Source organism: Delphinapterus leucas, chromosome 12 (genome assembly GCF_059928025.1).
Source record: "Delphinapterus leucas isolate spDelLeu-1000000601 "Yukka" chromosome 12, BTC_Dleu_Yukka2, whole genome shotgun sequence".
NCBI classification, from domain to species: domain Eukaryota; kingdom Metazoa; phylum Chordata; class Mammalia; order Artiodactyla; family Monodontidae; genus Delphinapterus; species Delphinapterus leucas.
Window position 1 is genome coordinate 95,195,852 of NC_143140.1, and position 18,366 is coordinate 95,214,217.

At 49.9% G+C, this 18,366-nt stretch overlaps 1 protein-coding gene across 4 annotated transcripts in view; it reads left to right on the forward strand.

The window, feature by feature from the left end:
• The window catches only part of SMOC2 (SPARC related modular calcium binding 2), a 156,620-nt gene extending 152,633 nt beyond the window's left edge, over positions 1-3,987 (forward strand). The window contains exon 14 of one of the 4 annotated variants that reach the window (XM_089922262.1): positions 356-3,987. In XM_089922262.1, coding sequence (XP_089778388.1) covers positions 356-373 — 18 coding nt within the window. In that variant the 3' untranslated portion in view covers positions 374-3,987. The remainder of the gene's footprint in view (positions 1-355) is intronic. The other 3 variants (XM_089922263.1, XM_089922264.1, XM_089922265.1) reach the window with 3 other exon arrangements.
• Positions 3,988-18,366: the final 14,379 nt, after the last annotated feature.

The following is an 18,366-nucleotide window of genomic DNA, read 5'->3' on the forward strand; positions in this document are numbered from 1 at the left end:
TTTATATGATAAATCCATGGTGATTGGAGATTCTGCACAATGTTTAATATACTGAACACACTTACAATCCTTGAAATAAATGCTTTCTCAACTGATATATTTTTCCTGATATTTCTGAGCATTGAGTGGGAGGAAAGTGCTAGAAGTTGAGAAGCGTCCACAATGTTTTTATTATTTTTTAAAATTCTTACCCCCCAAATAAAGCACTCTTTCTTTTCACATCTATTTAAAAATACTGCTTTTTTTCCCTTGTTGTTACCAGCTGGGTTTATTTTATTCCTAAAAGACAAGTCTTCATCTTCAGAGATGAGTGATGCAAATGTCTAAATACATCTCTTTTCTGTCTTTTTTTCAGCCAAGGAAGCAAGGATAAATGACTGACACATCCACGGCGGGTCCTAGACACGTGGCCGACTCCCTCACCAAAAAGCAATTAAAAAAAACAAAACAAACACATAGTATTGCACTTTGTACTTTAACTGTAAATTCACTTTGTAGAAATGAGATATTTAAACAGATGGCTTTAATCTGTGAAAATGGAAAGGCTGGCTTCAGAAAAGTAATCACATACAATGTATGTGTCCTTCTTTGACCTTCAAAATCTGTAGTTGGTGGAGATGTATTTTGAGTGGATTTAAGCTTAATTTCTTCCTCCTACGCATGTTAACCTGGCAGAAGCCTTGGCCTAAGGCGCTCTGGCTCCAGGCCTGTATCTCCTTACCAGGGCCGTTACTAATAGTCTCGCCAGGTTGGTGTCGTTGGAAATCGACTGCCCTGGCAGCATCGCTGAATCCATGTTGGAAGCTTCATGGCGCCATAGAAGTTTGTAATCAACGGCTGTCTTCGTCATGCAGTTAATGAGTGCATGGGTCTTTTTGTTTCTTGGGATTTCGTGTTAGTTTGTTGGTTTTCCTTCCAGAGTTCTCGCTCACGCAATGAGTTACCCAACCACTGAAGCACTCTTTACAGGTAGTGCCCTGGTAGAAAAGAACGTTTTTCAAACCCTTTTTGATGTGACTGCTTTTTCCATTGCAAGCTTCTGTTTGAGTTTTGCCTTGGGCTCAGATTATTCATGCAGCAAATGCTAGAGAATTCTTTCTGCCTTTCTGAGGCAGCGGGAAGGGGTCCATCGTTCAGAAAAGTAAATTTCATCATGACCTGACCAAGCCGGCTAAACACGCTTGTCAGCCTGCTTTTTCTCTTACACCTGGCCCCTACCCACCTGACCGTGGCCCACCCAGGGGCCCCCCGGAAGGTAAAACTGTCCCCTGAACAAATTATGAAGAGTCCCCTTAAAGAAGGTGCAGCCAGGCGAAGTTGTGCCTGGGTCTTGATCTCGGCAGCCGGAGACAAAGGCCTGTGGGTCCCCCACCTTCCCTTCTTTCCTGGAGGCCTCAAGGGCTCAAGGGTTTGCCGATAGGAAATTCATCCAAATGGGACTTGAGAGGGGCGAGTGAGGAGCTGAATGCCCCCCTGTGAGCAGCAGAGTGGGCCCTCGGGGCAGCCGGCTGCCCGTCTCAGAGCTGGACCCCGGCTTCCGCAAAGGTGCCCATGGGCTCCATGAAGCATTTAGGGGACAGGCCCGGAGCTGGGGTGACACGCTGTGACGCTGTCTCGGCTCTAGCTTTTGGTTTGGGAAAAAAATCTTCACGGCCCCAGACCCCCCACACATGTCAAACGATCTTGAATTTGCATGAAGACGTTTCAAGAGGCGTCTCATTTAAACCGTGCAAAAGTCAAAACGGAAACTTTGGAAACACAAACCCAGCTCCAGTGTGTATCACCATTGTTTAAGAAACAGTTAGGATCCTAAATTTATTGGATGATCTTTTATATTTCTGAACTTTGAATTTAATCCTTTTTCTTAGATTAAAATAAAATATGCTATCAAAACCGTACTTGGCCTCTGGCTTCATTCTGAGGGTGTTTACCATTGGGAAGTAAGGCAGGGGCCCTGGGCTGGAGTGAAAGGAACCCTGGTTCTGCCCCTCTGGCCATGGGACTTGGGACAAGTTACTTAGCCTTTGGGGGCTTCAGTCTTCTGCTCTATCAACGGGGACGACAGTGGCATGCACCCCTGGGTGAAGGTTACGTGTATCCATGTGTGTAAAGGGTGAGGGCCTGGCACAGAAGGTGCAAGTGTTTGCCCTCGTGATGGGAAGCAGCCGTCCACTCACTAGGTACCAAAGGCTGGGAGGACTTCCCATCCTGCCGGAAGCTGTGTGGACCAAGGAAGAGACAGAAAAGGTTCTTATTGTGGTTAAAGCTGATGCTGTTCACAAGTCACACTGCCAGAGACCCTGTCAGGCCACGTCTCTTGGTCCCCAGCCCCAGTCTCCAGACCCAGTGTCCGCCCTTGGTTAGACTCTCATTATATCTCACCTGGACCATTGCTTCTCTCAGTTTTGTCGAGATGTAATTGACATACGCCCCTGTGTCAGGGTAAGGTGCACGGCATAATGCTCTGACTTCCACATGCTGTGAAATGGTTGTCACAGTAAGTTTAGATAACATCCAGCACTTCACATACATACAAAAAAAAAGTTGTTTTTTTTCCCTGGTGATGAGAACTTTTAGGATCTACTTTCTCAGTGGTTTTCAAATACACCCAACAGCAGTGTTAACTATGGTCGGTCATGGTGTGGTCACAGCAACAGCTTCTTAGCTGGTCTTGTTTCCTCCAGGACTCTCTATTCCTTCCTGGTAAATCTCCCTGTGCCCCACACTATTTTTTTCTCTACTCAGAAAAGTGTGATCTTTGTAAAACCTTAGCATTTCAATTGTGCAGTCAAGATGTTGCTGGAAAGGAATTAAGAGGGAGCGCTCCCGACGGGGCGGAGGTTGGACTGCTTCTGGGGCAGACGGGAGAGGGCACGGAGCCCGCGGAGGCAGCGGCCGGCGCGCCGGGGCCGGAGCAGTTGGCTCTGACTGCGAAGTGTTAAGATTTCAAAGCCCAGACAGAAATTGTTTCCCTTACGTACCTGGTGTAGCTGTTTTCAGGGATAGTTGCCTCCCCACAAACCTCCCCTTGCCTCCTTCTCATGTTTAAAAATGCTCTCCTGCATCCTTGTCAAAAATCTCCAAGTGGGAGATTATTTAGAAGTGCACTGACCAACTCGTAAATCATGCCCGTGAACGTCACATCCAGAATTTTTTTAAGTTATCGAGATGAAAGGTGTCAACTTTTGTAATCAACGTGCAGAGATGACCGACATAATCATAAACTGCCAAGTGGACACCGAATCGTGTAAACAACAGAGCTACTGCGGAGAGAAGGTAAGACTGTAGACAGCGCTCAGCTCAGTGGTCTGGGGTGGTGGTGATGGCGGTAGTTGAAATGGCGGTAATCATGACGATGACAATGATGGTGGTGGTGATGGTGGTGATGATGGTGATGGTGGTGGTGATGGGGGTGATGATGGTGGTGATGGTGATGGTGGTGGTGACGGTGATGGTGATGGTGATGGTGGTGATAATGATGGTGATGATGGTGGTGATGGTGGTGATGGGGGTGATGATTTTCTCCCTAATACCATATACTACTACATGGGCCAAAATTTGTAAAGATTTTTGACTAATTAGACATTTTTGATATTTCTTCATTCTAAAAAGCTTCATTCTTCATTTACTATAAAGCTGTGAACAAGCCACCCCAAAGCTCCATGGCCTAAAACCACCCTTGTTTATTCTTGTCCCCCTGTGTGTGTTGGCTGGGTTGTCTGGGCTTGGCTGGACGTGCCCCCCATGCCTCACACCTGGCCCTGGACGAGTGGGCCTTGGGGGCGGGTGATGCGCCCAACCGCATGAGCGCATTTCAGGCTTCAGCTTGTAACCTGTCTGCTCACATCTGTGGACCATCATGGGGCTCCGAGCAGGTCGTGGGCAGGGAAGCACACACCGCCCACCCGGCGGCCCTGGTAACTCGTGGATGTAGACGCTATTGAGTGTTGGAGATTGTGCCCAGCTGCCGTCAAGCACATCCTGAACCGGGGGCAGCGAAGCTCCACGCGTGGTGGTGCAGATGGAAGGAACGGGTGCACATCGGCATGCCGCCTCGGACGGAGAGGAAGCAGGAGTCATGCGGGGAAGCGGAGGGAACTGGGCCTCCCACCCATAGAAAGAGGTTTCCAGCCCTCCCTCTCAGGGCTGTGCAACCAGCATAGGTCATGCACGCAGCCCGCTGTATAGACAGGCACTCCACAGTGGCATTGTGGAGTCACACGTGTGTCAGAACAGTTCTGTATCACATGGTTCTGAATCTTCCTCTTCAAAGAGTCGAAGGACGGGCAAACTTGAATCCAAAACCCTGAAGCCTGCACCTCAGGATGAAGCCTGCAGGTCTCTCCCTAAAGGAGGAGACGCTACACATGGCAGGGATGGAAGTTTATTCAGACTCCTCTATCGTGGGGAATTGACTTCAGTTATGAGAAATAGAAAATAGGAAGCCACGTCATGGTGGCAAAAGAGCCATTTTTCTCACTCAGGAAGCAGACAGACAGAAGTCAGTCAGCTCAGGGTGGAGGCAGCCGGCATCCCGGGCCTTGGCCTCCCAGGCCCCTTGGGTTTGTTCTGCCGTCTTTAGAGGGGGGCCTTGTCCCAGGCACTGGCTGGAGGGGCAAGTGTCTTCATCAGGGACCGGACATGGTGGAGGGCCTCGGACCAAGACAGGAGGCCAGCGGAACATGGCACACGTTATGTTTTATTTGTCCTGAGCCGCACTTAGCAGGTGTCCGCTGAATTTCCTTGGCCACCGACATCTCTTCTTTGCATCTCCAGCTTCAGAGCTTTAACTGTACACTTGCTGCCCAGGACAGGGTGAGACAGAGGGCTGGCCGCCCAAGAAGCAGGAGGGGGCATTGCCATGAGCCACGCCCACTCTCTGACACTTAACAGTGCATTCAGGACACGTGGCGTTTACTCCGTCTTCTACATTTTATGTGAAATAAATGTCTTCTTTCTGCCTAGTTTCCCTGGGCATCTGAACGCTTGCTCTTTTCTGATAAAGCTGACCAGTTAACTCAATCCATGTGTGTTTCATAGCGGAAAGGTTTCATACACCTTGTTATTAATATTTTACCTTTAGAACAAACATTTGGTTTCTTTCAGTTAAAGCTGAAATTATGCTCAGTCAATAGATGGCTTCTTTGTTAATAAAAGGTGGATTTTTATACTCCTGACCAGCCTGCCTACGTGTTGCGTTTCCAGTCTTCTGTGGCTGCTGTAGTTCAGAGGAGAGGCGCCTTTTTACCGCTTCCTAAGATCTTGTAAGTGTGCCTGGGGGAACCACTTTGAATGTTTCAGTTTAAATTTACATATTCATGATGCCCTGAGCATTAGACCAGAGGGGCTAAGTTTTATTACTCAGACTATGTCAAACTCTTTGCTTTTCATCCAAGAAAACGGTCTTTCTAATTTGGTAAGCAATTTTATTAACTGAGCCCTGTTATAATAAAATAAACGTATTTCTAGAAGTAAGATAAAGTAAATAATTTAAATGTGTTTTGAAATAAGTTTAGGATGTTGGTTTGGTTGGTGGTCCTAAGAGGTTTCTGCAGACAACTTCTAGACTTTCTGACACTGACTCTATACTCTCTGAGTCTTAAATTCAAGTCCTCCCCTGGCTTGGGAGAGAGGAATAAAATAAACGCAGAACCTATCAATTCTGATGTTCAAACCTGTAACGAAAGGCTGCTCTTCCTGGTGGTTGCGCAGCACTTACCATTTCCCAGTTTGCAACAAACCAGAAACACTGCACCCTGGTCATAGAATCCTCCCTAAATGTGCACTTGTATGTCGTCAGGTCCCTGAAGCAGAGCCTCTGACTCAGACATTTCTATTCCCCATAGCACGTAGTAATCACATGAAAGGCTCAATAACTACTTTTTGGATGGATGAAAATGGTCCCATTATGCCATGAACATTTTAAATAATAAATAGATTTTATAGTAAGATTCTGTCTTCCATTTTATCCCTTTCTGTCTAGCTTTAGTTACTGTTACTTTTTACTTTTCCTAATATATTTGCCTGGAAGACACGTGTATCCAAAGAAATCTTGAGAAATGAGTTATATCCTGTCATTCGTTACTTCTATCAAGACAGAGAAAGGAAAATAATAGCAGAAGGTAGCTGGCAACTTTGGTGGTGAAGCTTTTCGGAGATCGGCGGACCCCCAGCACAGCGAGAAGTGCTTGTTGCTGTAACTCCAGCTTCTGTAACTCAGGCCAGCCATCCCTGTCACAGGTTCCACAGGTTGTGGCATAAAGGCTGATCTCGGAGGCGGTTCTCCACGTTGGTCAGTCAGTTTGACTACTTTGTCACCCAAATGTGAACAATTTCACTTTTTCCCCCATACCTGAAACATTCATTCTAAAACGTGCTGTTTTTGTACCGGGGGAGCTGAGTTGTAATTCACTGTAGCTCCCTCAGGGCTGTCAAGAATTCCTTTACCTGCAAATTTTGAGATGAATACATCTGTCTGGTATTTCTCCTTTTAAGTTTGAAAATCCATGTGCCAACTAAAGAATATAGTTCTAGATACTGTAGATCATGTTTGTAATAACATCAGTTATGTCATTAAATCAGGTCACGATGCCCACTGTTTTGAAAACCTCAGATTCAGCAAAGAATTGTCTATAGGTTGCAGTTCACATCAAATCAAGACCTGCTTCATGACTAAATGAATATTTTCTTCTCAATAAGTTTGTTTCCGTTATCTTCACTTATCTTCTCTTAGTTAACAGCAGGTCGCAGTTCACATCAAATCAAGACCTGCTTCATGATTAAATGAATATTTTCTTCTCAATAAGTTGGTTTCCGTTATCTTCACTTATTTTCTCTTAGTTTTAACAGCAGTTGTTTTCTTTTGATTTTTCTGTTTTTCATATTCTTCCTGAGGCACAAAAATATTATTTAATACATTTGCAGTGGGCTCGCTATTTTTCATGTTATTTAGTATTTCATGCCTGAAAAAAATGTACAACAACTTATCTTTTTGTTAAATGCTAAACATACAAATTTTCCAGAGTTTCCCCTTTGGAGAGTGAGGCTTGGAGGCTGTATTCCATCTTGTTGATGAAACGCACGTTGACTATTAAAAAGAAAATCGTTCACGTAAATAAAACTTGGAAAGGAGACCTTTCACCAATCCCCGCTGGTTACCTCTAGGGTGCTGAAAAGCCCCATAGATGGCTATCCTAGGGCAGTGGGCCCAAAGGGCCCTTATTTGATTATAAATTGGATGCGTTTTAAATCAATTAAAATGTGTTCGGTTTGGACACTTTCTCTTCTGAGACAGATCCACACATGCTGAGAGCGAGGTGGACCCCAGTCATACGGCCTCCGGATCCCAGGGCTGCTCCCAGGGCTCCTGTGAGCGCCCCAGGACTGGGTGTGCCCCGGCCTCTGCCTTTCTCTCATCAGTCGTAACATTTTCTTCTTTGAAGCGTTTCTAGTATCGCGAGATGGCACGGAAGGCTCTGTTCATGTGTGTCAAGTGCTACTGAGTGAATACTGCCCTTTTCTAAAAGAAGGCAGTGGAAGTCTGACCCCTTCCTGCAGGCGGACTGTTGGCCTGGGAGGGGGCTGTTTAACCTGCATTTGCTCTAGTAGTTTGTGATCTTGGGCAGAATTTCTAGCCTCTCTGAATTTCCGTGTCCTCCCTGGAGAAGGAGAACATTAACGTCTGTCCCACGGTGTTACAGACGACCCTCTCCCATGGAAGGCCAGTGTTGTCCTCCCCTACATGTCCACAGCCTTCCACTCAACCCCCTTTGCAGGGAAGCCCTGAGGATTCTACCATCTGGTTCCCCCTCCGCATCCCCCAGTGGACGCCAGCCTCTTCCTGGTCACCCCGCGCCTTCCTTGACCGTTTTAGCCTCGGCCCCACCGTCTCCCCTGCAGCCAGTTCCCTCCACGCCTGGGTTCTCGTTGGGTATTTTCTGCCGCGAACGTTTCTGCTCGTCCTCTTCCATAGACCTGCTGTGCCTACAGACGGCTTGCTTCCACATCCCTAAATCCACGTGCCCACTCCCACAGCTTCTGCTCCTTCCAAATCGAGGGGACCCTGGAAATAACCTTCCAATTCCATGAGCAAATCCTGCCCAGCCTGTCCGGACTCATTCGGTTTGTCCCCACTTGGACCTTAGCTTTCCTCTCTGCTCAGGGCAGAGTCTCTGGCTTGTCCTTAGAACTGCCCCTTTGCAAATGTCCTCAACCTTTGCAGCATCCTCTGTGAACCAGCCAGGCAGAGCCCCAGTGCTGAGCAAACCCAGATGTGCTGTATCTGCGCCCTGATGCCCAGGCAGCGAGGCATGGCCGGGGAAGATTCAGAAAATCACTCCGCGTAGCATCAGCCTCTGATGACCCTGGACTCTTCCGACTCAACTCTGCGTCGCATCTCCTCCAGGATGATTTTACACCTTTCTCTGGGTCCACCTTCCCCGCTCCTTCCCCGCCCCCCAGCACTTCCTGTGCGCCTCGGGCAGGGCACTTCCTCCCTTCAAGGCTGTGGCTGGGAGACTTCCTCTCCTCCATCGCTCAGACCTCTGGGCTGACGTCCTTCTCCCCGCTCGGCGGGGTGGGCTGGCCCCCTCCTCCCCCGGCGGGCGGCGCCCTCGCCTGCTCGGGGGCCGTCCCTCCCTCCACACCTGTCACCTGGCTTCCTCCTATCATGGTGGGCCCTCTTCTCATTCTGCTCTCAGGTCTCCCAGCTGAAAAAAGCCTCTCTTGATCCTCTCCTGGGCAAGTCCTTGTGAACAGACCTCTCGACTCAGAGGCGGAGATGCTGTCAGTCACGCTCCGGCAGGACAGGGGGACGGGCTGAGGAGGGCGGTGTGTCCGGCGGGTCTCTCTGGCCTGAGGCCCCAGCTGGTGGCCGGGGTGCTTTCTGCCCTCCCAGCCCCCATGGGTGTCCCTTTCTCTCTCTCTGGGCCTCCATGGCAGAATCAGAATGGAACCCAGGAAACACCACTTTCTCAGTGTCGGCTGTGTTTGTGTGGCCCGGGACTGGCCTGCCTTTTTCTGTGAGCTTCATTTCCTCCAACCCCGAGCACAGCCCAAACCTCCTCAAGCCAGGCCTGAGAAACAAGCCCTCACACACTCTGCCAGCAGGTCCCGCGGCTTCGATTCCAAACCCAAACACTCCATGCAGAGACTCCCATCCTGGGTGAAGCCACTCCGGTCCAGCTGTCACACCGACTCTGGGCGGGGACTTCCCTGTGGCCACTTCTCCTGCCATTCACATCGTCCCCCCGGAGTCACCTCGGTCCTTCAGAGGCATCAGGTGTTGTGAACGGCCATCTCCTCCAGGAGCAGACATTTTTAACCCCTTGATCCAGTGACCCTCCCATTCCGAGCATCGTGGGCCCTGGAGCTGCACCCTCTTCCGGATGGGGCGTACGTGTGCCAACTCATTTGTTTATTCCTTTTGTCCTCTTCCGACGCCCGTCCAGAAGTCCAGGAGGGCAGAGTTCCCCCCGTCTCGCTCATGAGTTTCCAGCTCCAGACGCAGAGGCTGGCGTGTGGTGGGCACTGGGTGAACGTTTTGGGGTGTCTGGGACCTGTTCGCTCGCTAGGCTGGTTGAGTGGGTGAGCATAGTGCCTGTGCAGCCCAAACATTACTGTGAAAAATCGTCCTTATCACACAACACTATTTCCTTGTCCACTTGGTTCTCTCATCCTGAGATGAGCATCTCTGTCCTTACAAAGAAAATCCATACCCGCCCCCGTTGCCCCACAACTTACGCACAGGGGTCTCTATTTCTGCAGCTGTCTGGGGCAGTCTGATCACCTACACCCCGGTTTTAGCACTTGACTCTTCCTTTTCTCCTCTCTGGCCTGTTCTTTTTCGTGCATCCCTGTATTATCATAGATGATATGGGAAAATACAAAACAAATAGAAAATACATATCTGGTTCTGTGCTGTTACTGCTCATAACACTTCTGACGCCAAGCGTGTGGTGTTTTACTGACGCTAACAAAGGCTTCAGTGCTCTGGACCCGCCTGGGCGTCCTACAGTTCAGTTCAGGTCTGACACTGCCTGCAGTTAGCTGAGACCTCCCGACACTCTCACACTGGGGGTTAGGGCTTCAACATAGGAAATTGGGGGGGTGGGGTGGGCACGAACGTTCAATCCATGACAGATTCTCTAAATGGACTGTTTGTATGTCGACTCACCAAGCAGTGAGAAACGTAAGTAAACTTGGGGGGGGGGCAGGTGAAACCCTTGGGTGAAATGTTGCAGAAGAAGCAGATATAAACTGAAGCAGGCAGGTGAGTGGGGTTTGCACATAGTGACGATGACGGATGAGAGGGCCAGTGGGGAATCCTGGAGGGAGAGCAGACAGGAGAAGGATGGACGGCAAACTACGTGAGGTCAAGTGTGTGACCAGAACCGGCACCTGCATTGAACCCCACCCACTGCCTGTCACACAGTCCTAAGGATTCAAGACCCTCCTCAACTAACCTACCTTGACTCTTGCCCTCCACAGGGACAAACCATTTACATTAAAGGCCAGCTCCCAGCCCCCATGATGTACACGTGCAGGATAGGTAAAGTTCAATATGAAAAGCTAAAGGAGACACCAACGTGTATTTGCAAAAAGTCAACAGCAGATTCCAGCAGGATGAGGGGATCTGAACCACAGCAGAGGTGAATTTCTCTTTGTAAGTTTTATATACTAAGGGTTTACGCAAAACCTAATTCCACAATATATCTTTAAATTCCATTTCCTGTAACAATAGACCTTTTGAATGTCTGGCTGATAAAGTTTATTTATTTGTTTTGTAAACCTATTGATGACGATGGAAATAGCCAAGTGTTTATTTTAACTTTTTTTGGTGGTTCCCAGAAGTCTTTGGTCTGTCGTAGTTAAAAAAAATAATTATTGGGGTCCCAGAAGTCTTTGGTCTGTCGTAGTTAAAAAAAATAATTATTTCTTAAAAGCAGAAGTTCCTGCATAACTCATTTTTGTCGAAGACATCCCATTAGAGGTCCTTTCTACCGGAGCCTTGTTGGAATTGAACGTCCATATTACCAACACCCCACCGTGCTTGAGACGCCCGATACCTGAGAGTCTTTGGAACTGCAAGAGCAAGATATTACCTGTGTTGATAACTTTTCCCTAATCTTCTTTCCTCTGCCCATTCGAATCCCTGCCTTCCTTCAGCGTCAACACCAAAGCTCAGACACTGAAGCCTGAGAGGCTCCGTCCTTTTCTGGAATCACACTGTTCTGAGTCTGAGCTTCAGTTTCTGCACCTGGAAACCGAGCCAAGATCAGGGGGTTTCTGGGTGATTCAGTGGGATGTGATATATATACAGCATTCAGTGAGACAACGGGCACCGACAAACTACTCCACTAAAAACGGCCACTGTGAATTACACCTGCAACTGGCTCACCATTTTTCACTCTTAGATTATACATTGTCCAAATGCTCACAATAAACTTGCAGTGCAAAGCCTTTGAGGCCTCAGGGGACCAACGAACTCAGGGACTGTGGCGTCCACAAACTCACACAGGGAGGGCTTACCCGGAGCTGGGGGTACTGCGGATGTGCCCTGCTAATCAGGACTCAGCTGCCCCAGGCCACTACCTCCATGTGGTCACCTGAACTGCAGGGCCATTCCCAGGAGACCCAGTATCTCAGCTGCCCCAAAGGTCCACAGGGGGCTCACGGCTGCTGGACCTGCACCAGACGGGGTTCGACCAACTTGGGAAAAGGTGGAGCAGCATCCGCCCCCCTGGCAGTGCAAACGGCCTGTGGTCCTGGGAATATCTTAGTTTCCCAAATAGAAAAAAAACCAAGGAAGGAAGAAGGAAGGAGGGGGCGCAGACTGCAGAGGAAGAGAGGAGGGGACGGCCCAAAAGAAGCGAGAGAATGCAAGAAGCCTTCGGACGCCGTGGAATCGAGAAGTAGGGGAAACCGAGGCAGAAACAGGTGAGAGATGCTGGCCGAGCATCCGCTGTCCTGCAGGGTCTCACCTCTGGGTGTGTGAGTCTCTCTTGTCTCCCCTGGTTCCCCGGCTTCCCACAGATGCAGAGGCCGTGTTCTCCTTGGAAATCTCCTAGGACCCTGCTTGTTCAAGCAGACCCCAGCGTGGCGTCTTTTTCTGGAGACCCCGGCCTGGGCCCTCCTGGGAGGGGATGCGCTGTCTCCTTTCTTTCCTTGGCCTGGACCTGTCTCGGTTTTTCTGTCTCACTCACCCTGAGGCCCCCAGGCCCTGCCCGCGTCCGCTGTAGACAAGGCCACACCTCAGCCAGTACCGCGTGCAGGACAAGCATCCCGCGAGGCCTGGCCCGAGCTGAGTACGAGGGCGGGAGATGCTGCCCACCGTCCCGTCCCCCCTCGCGCCCAGGTGCCTGTCCTGTCACTACAACAGAACAGTTCAGGACGGCAGAGGTTTATGTGTTTGCATCAGAAAACCGTTCTGCAGGAAAGGCCTCACTGCTCAGCCCCGACCGCCACGGCCTTCTCGCTCAGTTTCCTTCAACACATCTGAACCCCAACTGTTGCCCCTGCAGTTCCTAGTCTCTCATTCGTCTTTCAACCATTGTGAATTATTCATATTTCCTAGAAAAATGCAAAAGCGTTTCCTAATGAAACTCCGGTTCCCTCCCTCTGTGTATTATTTCATTTCAGCTGAGGAACATGGTTCTTTCTTGTTTCATCACTGTGCCGGGCTAGGAAGCCACATCAGAGGTCAGCTGGCAGAATTCTGGGCACAGAAGCAAAGACCGGCATGACTTTTCCCAGCTGAGTGTGGCCCGGTTTCCAAGGAGACGATCAGAGAGGCATGTATCTCTGGTCAATCCAGGAGCCGTGCGTCCCTGGGGACGTGCGTGTCCGGGTCCCCTCTGTGCCTGGGTCCTGTGCCCGGGGGCACGGCCCTCTGGGTCCCTGTGGCTCCGAGGCCATGCGAGGCCAGAAGCCCTCAGCCGTCCCAGGACCCGCAAGGCCCTCAGGATCTGCAAGGCCCCCAGCATCTCGCGTGGATGGTGCCCCTCATCCTGAACTGACTCGAGTGAAGCCGTCTGTCTCTGGTTAAACGGGGGGATCCATCAGGAGTATCAGCTCATCGCGGATTCGTAACGGTCTTTCCTCCTCTCCGCTCTGGAGATAATAATCAGTCTCGGGCTTTGACTCTCTCGTGGTCCCAGGAGGCTTCCCCAGATACAATTCACGTAATTCCATTGTGACTCAGAAATATCCCCAACGAAAACAACCAGTTGAATGCAAGCCTGAAGGCCAGGGTGAGTCATCCCAAGGCACACTCACTCTTGTGGGTTATTTCAAAAGCTAAGCAGCATTATGGGATCACAAGAGAAAATGGTTACAAGACAATGAGTTCCATATTTCACTGCCCTGGAATTCTTTAAAACATGCAAATGTGAAATGAGGGCTCATTGACAGCTGTGACTGTTTTAAACGGAACTTTGCTTTGGGTTAGCATCAATCATATATGTAAAACACGAAGCATACGGCTTAAATTATCACGTGAGCGTTAACGTATATTTTTCTTAGGTCTATTTTCATGTTCAAATGCTCTCATGCCCTGCTATAGATCTAGAGGTGAAATAATAATAATGGCCTCTCTGTTGCCTTGACATTTTATTGAAACATTTACGTGGAAGGCATGACAAGTCTTGCAAAAAGCTTGGAGCCAGACACGTTAGCTAGGCTGATGGCAAACAAAGCTAAAAGGTTTCACTTTTTAACTGGTTTCTCGTACAGACTCCACACGCTTGGGATACGGAATTCCCATCAGATGGCAAGAGTCAAGGTTGCAATCCGTTTCTTTTAAAGAGATGAAAGGAATTGGTGATGGAAAGGGCCTATTAGGTAATTCTTCTGTTGTTGTGCTGTTTCCCCATAAAGACTGTCTGGACCTGTCATGTACCTAAGCCAGGCTTAGGATGTATGAGGTTAAAAGTGCTGTGTGCAGCTACGTAGAGCTAAATTACGCATTCAATCAGAAAACTGTGCTCAGAAATGAAGTGATGGAATAACTTTCGAAGGTCTTCATGAGTGTAGGGAGGCTGGGACTCCTCTATATTTCTACACTTTTGTGTCATGTTCTTCCACATTTCAAAGCAGGGAGTTTCCCTGGACACCGGGCCCACAGCTGAGCTCGTCTGAGCAGGGCCGGGACCCCTCGAGCTCACGGCTTCCCACCAGTGAGGGGCCTCCTGCTTCTCTGCCACAGGCCGGCCTCACGGTCCATGATAATGCCCAGCCCCTCGAGAGGCAGACCAAGGCTGCGGTGGGGTAACCCCGAAGCCGGGAAGGGCAGAGGTGGCTGGATCAACGCCCACCTTCCACAACTCAAAGCAGGGTGGTTTTGAGGAACGTTTTACAAGATCCCTCAGAGGGTCCTTGGAACTAAATGCTGTCTCCTCGAGTTGATTACCTGCCCCACGTCCTTGCTCCTTGGTCTGCTTCGAGGACCACAGATAAAGGCTGTGGGATCTGCACTTTGTCCTCTCGTTCAGTCAACAAATGTACATCAAGTCTCTGCTGTGTACAGGTCAAACAATCGACACCAGCGAGCGGGCCTGTGGCTGGTCAGGCCGAGAACTGGAGCCATCTTCCCCTCGGTGGAGATTTTAATTGATTTCTTACTCATTGTATCAGTCACCGTTCTCCAGAGAAACAGACCTATTGTGTGTGTGTAGCTGGAGACTCGGGGAAGAACTGAGAGTCTGAAGGCCGTCTGCTGGCAGAATTCCTTCCACTTTAGGGAACGTCCGTCTTTTCTCTTAGTGTCTTCAACTGCTTGGATGAGGCCCACCCACCTTATGAGGGTCGTCTGCTTTATCAAAGTCAACTGACTTAAATGTTAATCTCATCTAAAAATACCTTCACATCGACATCTCGGCTCCAGTTTGACCCAAAACTGGGTAACATGGCCTGGCCAACCTGACACATAAAATTCATCTCACACCCTTTTACCCATTGACCAGGCACTGAGCCCTCACCACATTGAGGCTCCGTCAGGAAACAGAGGGACTGGCTTTGCCGAAAAGCACGTGATCTTTCTATTGGCTCGTTCGGCTTCTCCCAGCTAGAGGCACCCGCTGCACTGATGTCACCAGTAATGGCAATGTGACCACGGAGCTGAAAGCCAGGGAAAACAGTGGCTTTGTGTCCATCCAGCCAGGGTGAATGTCCTGCCCGAGCTGCACGCTCGTAATCTGTGATCCCTCGTGGAAGCCCAGGCGTCCCGCGTCCAAAGAGGAAGATGGTTTTCAGGCATTTCACACTCGCACCACTATTCTGGACTCTTCCACCAGGAGACGGCTGTAAGGGAACTCTGGCAGGATGTGGTTTACACTTACTGCATCTCGAGGGTGAATTTGTGATTGATTAGCTGTGCCCTCAGTGGGTCTGGGCACCTGGACCTGGCCCCCGTGTTCAAGCTCGCAGCCCACACACCCCTCAGACCCCCGGGCCACTGAAGAAATCCAAGGCGGGCCCTTTGGGGCCCGGGTGGCACCTGCGGCTTCCTCTGCCTTGAAGCGGGGAGCTGGCGGCTCCCAGCCAACACGAGTGACACTCGCAGCTCAGGGACAACTCTGGGCTCATTGACCCATCATCTCCCTGCCGTCTCTGGGCTCCGACGGCCCATCTTCACAGGGAGGGGTGGTCTCCGGATGGTGTGGGAGCACAACAGGAAGGAGATGCAGCCTCCAGGGAAACAAGTCCAAACTCTCTCACTTTTGCCCTTTTCTTCTCCAAACCCCCTTTAAGGCCATTGTAGAGAGAAATGACTTTTAACCCAAAGGTACTTCCAGCATTTTGCACAGTCACACACAACCCCTCTGTGGGTGAGGCACCAGCATGTGAGGAACACTGCTTGAGGGATTTATTTCCAGCTGAACGTAGAAACTTAAGGGAAAAAAAGAAAACACGTAGTGACCCTAAAGTGCGCCATCATTCATGATTGCTTCTGGGACTCATATGTGAGCTTCATAGCTGGAAGCTTTTCGACTCCGGCTGCCATGGTTTTGGTGACTGTTTAGTTGTGGGCTTCACGCGTCTTCTACAAGGTGACCTCGCCCCGGGGCTGGCCCACCCACTGCATTAATGTCGGTCAGGTTGCTAACCCTGTGTGCGCGGTCACAAGCCTTCCTCCACAGTGAGACCTTCACTCAAATTGCTCAGGATGTTCCCAGTTTTGATGCTGCTGCGTCTTCAGATCTTCTTTAAAAGCACTGAAGGCTGCCCAGAGTTTATGGCTGGGGAGGGGTTTGGGGGGAACTGAAGTAAACACTTGAAAACACTTTATGAACTCGGTCCAGCAGGCAGTGGGTCCTCTACTCCGTGAAGAGAAGTGCTGGTTGTTCCTTCCCCCCCAGGTCCAGGTGTGAAGCTGACTGGCCATGCTTGTTCATTCAGAGCATTTTAATTATGCCTTGGAAATTCAGTCGTATCTGAAACATCAAAGTGTACTGCTGCATCAAATTCTGTATTACTCCTCTGAGAATTGGCTGGGCTGTGACACTATCTTTTTTTTTTTTTTTGCGGTACGCGGGCTTCTCACTGTTGTGGCCTCTCCCGCTGTGGAGCACAGGCTCCGGATGCGCAGGCTCAGCGGCCATGGCTCACGGGCTCAGCTGCTCCGCGGCACGTGGGATCTTCCCGGCCCGGGGCACGAACACGCGTCCGCTGCATCGGCAGGCTGACTCTCAACCACTTCGCCACCAGGGAAGCCTCTGTGACACTATCTTGATTGAAACTTCTGGTTGACCTCCCTGATCTGGTCTCTCGTGATCACCTTACAGGTCCCAAGGTTGTGTCTTAAGGAAGCACAGAGCATGTCCTGTGTGGCATTTGCGCTCATGACTCTGCTGGGGGAGGGGCGTCCAGCCGTCCTTATCCTTGGGGTCCAGGAAAGTGTGTGCTGTGCAGGAAGGGGAGTAGCAGTTGGCTCAGCAACAGTGGTGGTCGGGGCCCCATACACAGGGCCTTTGTCTAAAGCTGCACTAGTACTTCAGCTTCTAAGCATCCCAGTCATATTCTGGTGGGGAAGACTCAACACTGCCTCTGACCAGTACATTTTCAAAAATCAATGAGTTTAAATGGATCAATGGATGAGTGGACGCTCCACCTACAGACGTGGTACCACGTGCCCTCACGGCAGCTCTGACGCAAAGCATCCTTTGGAGCCGCAGAGATGACCTCTACCCCCATCCAGACCAATGGGATTATGTGGGTGGGCAGGTGGGCGGGGGCAGGGCCGTGGGAGTGGTGCACACAGATGACAAAAACATCGCATCACTTGGCACTGGCAGAGCCCTTGAGTCTATGACTTCCTTTTGCAAATACTCATCAAATTCAATCCTGAAACAGACCAGGTAAGTATTATTATTTGCATATTTCAAACGAGGAGAGGCAGGGCTTGTAAGTTTGATTTATTTGCCCAAGGTCACAGAGTTACACATTGTGGGATCTAGGACTCAAACCCAAGTCGTCTTTCCTGACACCCTCTGCCTCTGGGTGTCCAGGGTGACACAGACACAGCAGCCTGGGAGGCTGGGTCTCCATCAGCCGTCTCCACCTTTGTAGACGGAGCTCCTCGGCAGCTCACCTGGAAGGAGGTATCATTAAGGACAGTTTGCCATGGAGACAGACACAGTACTAGCAAGACCCCCTGCGGGGATTGGAGAGATAAACTGGCCAGATTCTTTATTTGAAGTAAAAGTTTCTTTTTTGTGAAAGAGATAAAGAGGAAGAGAAAAAGCTCCTCTCTCCATGCGGGTCACCTTTATATACATTATTTATTATATTAATTTTCTGCTTCTAAACCCAGGTATCCCTGAGGAATTCTAGTTTAAGGGCAACTGAAGAGAAAAAGCCTTTGAAGTACTTCCAGGCTCTGAGCTTGCTTTCCTTCTTCACATTTGGGAAGAAACTAGTAACATGCCCTCTCCTGTAAGGGGAGGAAACGCTCTCAGTCTTCATAATTCTCTGCAAGTCTTTGTCGACCCTGACCTCTCACTTCCAGAAAAACAGCACCTCTCCTCCAAACCCAACACGAAGACATTTGGAAGGGCTGTCACCCTGCAGAGATCCAGTCCAAACACCAGTCCAGGCCGCTCCCGGGCCCAGCACCGCCTGGACCCCACCGGCCACCAATCCAGGGCCCGGAGAGGCCGGGTGGAGGGGTGCCAGCTTCACAGTCATGTCTCCTCAAATGCTGTCCCAAAGTCTCAGCACAAAGCTGCCATCCCTTCTGCTCCCACAAATCTCCTTGGTCCTTACCTACTGTCACGAGGGAAAATGGAATTCAATGATTTAATCCCCAGCCATTTGTCGAGAATAACACTTGCTCATGTATAAAAGTCATTTCAAACCTTATGAGTTCAG